This window comes from Argentina silus, assembly GCF_951799395.1.
Source record: "Argentina silus genome assembly, chromosome: 12".
Classification (NCBI taxonomy): Eukaryota; Metazoa; Chordata; class Actinopteri; order Argentiniformes; family Argentinidae; genus Argentina; species Argentina silus.
Window position 1 is genome coordinate 9,629,950 of NC_139666.1, and position 7,500 is coordinate 9,637,449.

Sequence of the window (7,500 nt, forward strand, 5' to 3'; positions counted from 1 at the left end):
GCACACACACACACACACGCAAACATTCACACATACACGCATACACGCATACGCTACACACAGACTTCCCATCAGCAAATTAGCTGAATAAAGAGTCTCTCTTCGCTGGGTCGTTTGAGTGGCTAATTACTCATCAGCGCATGCTGCGTAGAGAGAGAGAAGAGAGGGAGAGAGATCAGTTTTGCATCAAGAGGTAGAGCTTCAAACGGCATGTGATGAAAGCCAAAAGCGCTTTAATTAAAACCTATTTGTATGAAGGAAGGAAAAAAATAATTTGAACCCCAAACCGGAGGGGAAGGAGGGAGAAAAAAAAAGACATACTTTCGCGAGATGCGGGGAGGAGATACAAACACATTAGCTTAGATAATGTGCTGACTTTATTATCCCGAGCAGCGGAGCCAAGACAGTGAGAGTAACCGACTGGGATATCAGCGATCGTTTCCCCTTTGTGTCTAGTTGGACTCCAGCTGGATTCACTAATAACAGTTTGTGATTGCCGTCCTTGCCGTTTCTTTGTCTGACAGAGGCTCTTAGCGCTGGGCATGAACTCCCTCCACAGGCTCCACATTTATTATTGATGTTGTTCGGCACACACACGCACACACACACGCACACGCACACGCACACACACACGCACACATACACACACACACACACACACACTCGCACACACACACTCTCTCCCTCTCTCTCTCCCTCTCCCTCGGGTGGAGGCCAGTCCAAAGAGGTTCACACTGGGAATGGAGAAAATGGAGCCATTTGTTTTGGCCTTATTTTAGCTGGAGCTACAGTCGGGGCGGAGGGGGGGGACGGGGGGGCAGCCCCAGTGTGACCACATAAACCCTCACACTATTGGAGGAGTACAGTGTGTGTTACTGTAGGTTTGAACTTCTGTAAAAAAAATTTTTTTAAAAAAACCTTTATGGTTTTCTGTCTCGATGGTATACAGTAGCTTCCTCTTTACGGGGTATTGCTTCATAACCTCAGTGACGTTGTTTATGCAGGAGGATTTCACGAGAATTGCTTTCGAGGTTTCTCCCTTCTCAATAGGTCACTTCCAATGTTCCAATGTGGGCAACTACCACGTCAGTTTCACCACAATGAACATAGTGTCTGGCATTATAATTCCGTAACTTGCAGTTGTCACGGTGTTTTCCTGTCATAATCACTTGTTTGTGTACGGGATGCTTTTTTAGATCTTTCATCGAGAAATAGTCTCTTTAAAATGCTAAGCCGGCTGATACAGGCGTTAGCCATGGTTTAATGTCCCCTGACCGTCACAATGACTTTTGTATGAGACGTGACCTTTATCCGTATGGTGTGGGACGAAACAAGCGGATTGGAGGTGAGCCCCCTCACGCTAAGAGCCAAAGTCGTGAGCCAGCATGCTCCTACAATACACACTTACACAGACACACACAGACACGCACGCACACACAAACACACACACACACACACACACACAAACACACACACACACACACACACACACACACAAACACACACAAACACACACACACACACACACACACACACACACACACACACACACACACACACCCCTGCAGGCAGTGTCACCGGTACCTGATATTCATGGCATAGGGGGGGAGAAATAAAGGTCATACATGAAATGTCACATGTAGTGTATTCTGCACTGGAGATGCGTATGATTTCCCCCCCCCCCGCCCCGCACGTCCCCCCGCACGTCCCCCGGTCTAAGCCCTAAGGTGGTCGCCTACCCACGCCCCCCCCCCCCAAACCCTGTCACTGAGCGCTGTACCTACTGTATGGTGAGGCAGCACAATACTTAAAGAGCTAGCTTAGCTAACTCGATGGTCATTTGGCAGTAGCATGGCTGGCTATACAGTAGCTCTCCAGTAGTGGATTCAAAGTGCATTAGTGATGATTGACCCAATTCAAGAGGGAAGAAATACAATAGCCTCCCCTCTCTCCACACTTGACTGGATATTGTGTTACACATAACAAATACTGAAAAGGAAACAAGTGTTGGCAAATCATACCAATGAGCTGGACAAACGCATGGCCAAAAGCCTTGCCTTAGCACAAGTGTCAGCATTACAAAAGACTTTGTTAGCGCGTCGCGTGGCGCTATATCTACACACAATGCTTATCAGACAAGTTTCCTTTGAAATAGTCACCGCCCTGAAGAAAGCGCTTTGATTGATGTTCCTATGCAAATGTGCCTCCGTAGGAAAAAGAAGACGTTGTTTAAAAAGGACCAAAAAAAAAAAGGGGGAGCTTATCATCATGCAGCAGACGCCCAACTAAATTTGTGGCGCTGGTTTTGTCACAGGGGGGTTAGTAAGCACAGGGGAACGTGGAGCTAATGGCGCAGTCCTTTTCGATGGATTGTGTCACGTCGCTGAAGTTCAGATAATGGAGTTATGGCAGCTATAATTTCCACTGATGACATGAATAAAAGAGCCGGAAGGTTCTGACTCCATTCGGCGCCGCTCCCAACTGCCAAAGTGCTCTAGCTGTGACATGCCAAACGGAACAGTCTAATAACCCAACTGGCCACTGTGACTGCAGAACAATATTGTAGAACCATTTCAAAAGAAACTGCTGAGTGGCCAGTTAGTGAGCCGTGGGCTCTCTGCTCTCTTTTTCTCATGGCAAGGCATTTCTCATTCTAATGACCCCCACTGCAAAAAAATTAAATAAATAAATACACACACACCAAAAAAAAAAAAAAATCCCAAAGAGGATGTTTGTTTGTTGGTATTCTATTTGCAGAATCTTTTCTTTTCTTTTTTCTCTCTCTCGAAAAATTCTATTTTTCTGGGTTCGTTAATGGTGTAGTGTATGGTTCAAGTGAGAGGGGAGGGACCAGTCTAAGTAAAATAACCTTATACTGATTGTTTGGTAAACACTCTGCCCTCTCTCTCCTGATGTGAGCGTAATAAAAATTCCACGGCTGGTTTATTTCACTCCCCTGCAAAGCGGAGCTGAGGGAAACAGTGAGGCCAACACAGTTCACAGCTCCTGAGAGCTCTCCCAGGCAGCCACAATCAATCACAGAGTAATCCCCTCTCTCTGAAGGCCTTCTGGGCCAGGTGATGTGGTCAACACCCCTCTTCTCTCTGGAGCTCTGGATCACTGGACCATGGCTGGTTAGAGTGGCAACACCTGCTGGGTGCAGAATACTGATCTGTTGTGATGAGGTCAGATTGTTCCAGTCTGATGTGTATCTGGTCATGTGATGGGAGATATACTGTCGCTGAGTCCTGAATATTTGATTCCGTATTTCATTCCTCTGACAGCGCGTGATCCGTTGTTTCATATAATATTTGATTTTAGCAGTTGTTTCATACAGGGCTGATATGATCAATGATGTGGTATTGTATTTGATATGGGTGGATTAAGAGTGAATATATTCTAGAGAATGCTGTGTCGGCGAGATGAACGTCTTGTACCCATGTTAACCCGCCTATGGCTGTACTGAGACTCCTGTTCCCGTGTTAACCCCCTCTTCCCCTCTCTCTCTCCTTCTCTCCCTGTCCTGCAGACCTGTCTGGAGCTGGAGCGGTACCTGCAGACAGAGCCCAAGCGCCTGTCAGAGCTGTTCGACGAGGAGCTGGAAGGCCTCCTGACGCCAGCCTTCATGCGTAGCGACAGCGACGAGGACCTGATGGACCCCCTCCTCCCGAGCCTGCCCGACCAGCCAAGCCCCCCTCCCCTGCTGGTGTCCCTCCCCAAAGTCCTCCAGGCCCCCCACCCCAACGCCAACAAGACCCCCGACTCCGGAGCGGGAGCCAAGGAAGGGCCGGGCGGAGTCAACGCGGCCCAGCTGAGCGCCGTCACCTCCCTCACGCCCCCCTCCTCGCCGGAGCTGGGCCGGCACCTGGTCAAGCCCACGCAGACGCTCACCGCCACGGCCGACGGCACCCTGACGCTCAAGCTGGTGGCCAAGAAGGTGGGACTCGGAGCGGCCAAGCTGGTGGCCACGCACGCGCTGCCGTCGCCGCCCAGCCGGGGCGCGCACAGCGACAGCGAGCAGAGCGGAGTCGGCACGCTGGGCGCGGGGGACATCCCAGAGAACAAGAAGAGGGTCCACCGCTGCCAGTTCAACGGCTGCAGGAAGGTTTACACCAAGAGCTCCCATCTGAAGGCACACCAGAGGACCCACACAGGTGAGACAACGTGAGGGGGGGCCTCTCAACCCCCCCCCTCCCCTAACACACTCCCTTGACAGCCCATAGGCCTTTGTTACAGCGTTACTACACAAGTATTACCCAGTGTTATGATCCTACAAGCTTCCAGTTCATCTCTAGGTTCTTTCCTAGAGAGCTAAAAGCTATGCTCACTCAGCGCTACAGTTTCTGATTCACCCCAGTCTCTAACTGAAACCAGCTCAGTCGCCATTTAGAAGCTGCCGGCGGACATGGTTATTGCCAGATGATTGATAGAGTGACAGGGCTAAATGGCGCTTCCTTGCTAATTCAGCCATGTGGCCGCGTCTAGGGGCTAGCTAGCAAACCACCGCTGTCCTCTCAGTGAACCTGAGACGGGGCGACCCAGGCTAACATGGCCTCAGGTGTCTGGGTGTGTAGCCGCGCTAGCGTTAGCGTTAGCGTTAGCCTTAGCTAATCTGGCTCCCGAGGCCTGCTTGTTGACTTGGCAAGTTCCACCACCACCCCACTACGCCAGAGATGCTAATCGCCACAGAGCTGATGCACCCCCCCTCACCAAAAAAAGAGGAGAGAGAGAGGGGAAAAAAGGGAGAGGAAAACAACACCCTGAAGACAGCTGTATGCTCTCTGAATGTGTGTGTGTGTGTGTGTGTGTGTGTGTGTGTGTGTGTGTGTGTGTGTGCCCGATATGTTCATTACAAGAGCAGTACAGTGATGTAATTAGCTTAATCCTCTTTTTTTTGTTATTATGTCCATAAATCAGTGACACGGGGAGATTAAGATTAGTGCAGCAGGATTTAAGGGAGCCTGCGTATGGATGACATGGTCCTGGATGGCCCCATCAATAACACTCCTACAGTCAATATAACACGCATCCTCTAACAGTGGATTAGACTGGGGTGGTCAGAGAGTCCTCCCAATCTGCCTCCCTTCACTCTCTTGGGGGGGGGTTTGGAAGCTTGTTTTAAAGGGATGGCGATGGATAGAACTCTAGGAAATATAAATGTGCCGTAATTTTGTCTCTGAGACCTGCAGCACCGGCACCTGTGATGCTGGTGGGAGTATGGGGGTGCAAATAGGGGGGGAGGGGGGGGGCAGTTGCTAGGATACCATATCAGAAACAGACGAAAGTCCATAATTGGCTGATTATTTGCGGCTCCTGGTATACCAGTCTCAGCCTGCAACGTAGCAGTGCCCAACTGCCCCTAACACCCCCACCCCCACCCCCCAAATACATCTCCCACCCCCCAAAACCTCCCAACCACCCCAACCTGCTCTCTCTCCGTTTGGGTTGCCAGGCAACTGCATCACACTCATCCAGAGCGAGCCGTAATTGGCTGGTGGCGCAGAGTGTCCATGGCTGGCGGATTCAGCCGGCTGCATGGCTCTCCCCTCCTCCTTCTCTCTCTCTCTCTCTCTCTCTCTCTCTCTCTCTCTCTCTCTCTCTCCCTCTCTCTCTCTCTCTCTCTCACCCCGTTGCTAGGCGACTCCATCATGCATCCTCGCCTCGCCGAGTTATAATTGGCTGGCGTTGTGGTTGCCGTGGCGGTGGGTCCAGCCGGCCCTGCTTCATTCTCCTTCAGACTGGACAGGGGGGAGAGAGGGGGTGAGGGAGGAGGGGAGTGGATGAGTGAGGGAGGGAGGGGGTTAATGTAAAGGGGAGGGGCTGAGAGAGGAGAGAGGGGAAGGAAACTCTGGCCAATTACTGGGAGAGGGGTGTGAAACGTTTGTCTGTCTGGCACCTGCGGCCCCACTGCTCCCCCCTGTTTGAGGCCAAGCAGGCTGGTAACAGGCTCTCATGACAGGACAACACTGGGGAGATCATCTGCTGCTACAGGTTTACTGAGTTTACTGAGACGTATTGCAACACAACAGGCAAACAAGAAGGCCCCGGGTCTTTTGGCAAAATGTTTATGTCTGTGTCTATCAAGGGGAAAAAGCAGATGTTCAGATGTGGTGATTCTCTATTCACCCCAGAGGTATAGGAGTGTTATGTGCAGTCTGTGTCTGTGTCTGTGTCTGTGTCTGTGTCTTTGCCTGTGTCTGTGTCTGTGTGTAATATGGCTGTGTGGTGGTGTGGTCTGCTCACTGAGGTGTTTCTGCCTCTCCAACAGCAGAACAGGGTCAGTGCCCAGCGTCAGTGGTCATTTGACGATACAAGCACAGCAGGTGAATGCAGGATAATCTCAGTCTTCCTGCAATCTCACCGCTGACAATGAATCAATCAATGGATTCCAAAAAAAAGAACCGGATATCACGAAATCAGAGCTGTGGGAGATGTGAGGGTCTAGGAGATTCATTCACAGTCCTTTGCCTCTCTCTCCTCTGTCCTCCTCTTCAACATGGAGGATGGAGGGTGGGGGAGGGTAGGGGAGGGTGGGGGGGGGGGAGAAATGGGGGGGGGGGGGGGGGGGGGGTGGACGTTCAGTTGCATCACACCACCCCCATTTGCTCATCTCCTCGGCCTCGTCATCCTTTGCTTTCTGTTGCATCATAAAATGCTCTCAGCAGATTTCAGACCTCTTTTTCAGGTTATGTATTATCCACATCACCCATATTCAACCTCCTCCCGTTGGGTTTCAGTGGCCTGGGATTTCGTATAAAAACAATGAAGTCAGAGCCTCGCTCCAGTTAATCAACTCCTCGGTGGTTTCTTGCAGTACGCTCCACCTCTTGCTGCTGCGAATTAAACATATTCTATCACATTCTATGCAAGCTCAAGCAAAAAGAACAATTTCACCAATTGTTGTTGTTGTTGTTTATAATGAGCTTGAGTAAATGAGGAAATATGCATATCCTTTCTCTTCAGGGATTAAACTTAAACTTCTAAAGGGCATTTCTAGCAGCAACAGAGCTGTGCTGGGGGGGCCCCCCACCAGCCCAGCACCCCACCCCTATTTATCTACATAGACCACTGACAGTGTGGTTGCCTTCCACCATGCTGTCGCCAGTGATTTGAACGTACCGTCGCCTCCGATTGAGGCGCTTAGATTTCACTTTAATGGCACTTTAGTCTGGTTAGGAAGATTGGTGGCCATGGTGATCAGGGGAGACGCTGGCAGCTGGCTGACTGTAACTACCGTATTACTTCCCATTAGGTGTCATTAAGACCCCAATTATCGTTACCACCCCCGGATCTGAATCAACGGCCCACTCCTCTACCTCGTCCCCCCCCCCCCATCCCCCCCCCCAGCCGCCCATCCGAACACAGCCTGTTCCCCCCCCAGGAGGGGTACTGTACCTTAGGGCCCGGACACCCCCCCCCCCCACTCCCACCAAAATGAAACCCCCTGCCGGAGGGGCTTTTTATCAGGCAGATAAAACTACAGCATGTGAACAATAGATA

General features: G+C 50.9%; 1 protein-coding gene across 1 annotated transcript in view; it reads left to right on the forward strand.

The window, feature by feature from the left end:
- klf7b (Kruppel like factor 7b) overlaps positions 1-7,500 on the forward strand; it is a 50,088-nt gene that overhangs the window by 30,447 nt on the left and 12,141 nt on the right. Inside the window, exon 2 of the mRNA XM_083681918.1 lies at positions 3,530-4,154. Coding sequence (XP_083538044.1) covers positions 3,530-4,154 — 625 coding nt within the window. The remainder of the gene's footprint in view (positions 1-3,529; positions 4,155-7,500) is intronic.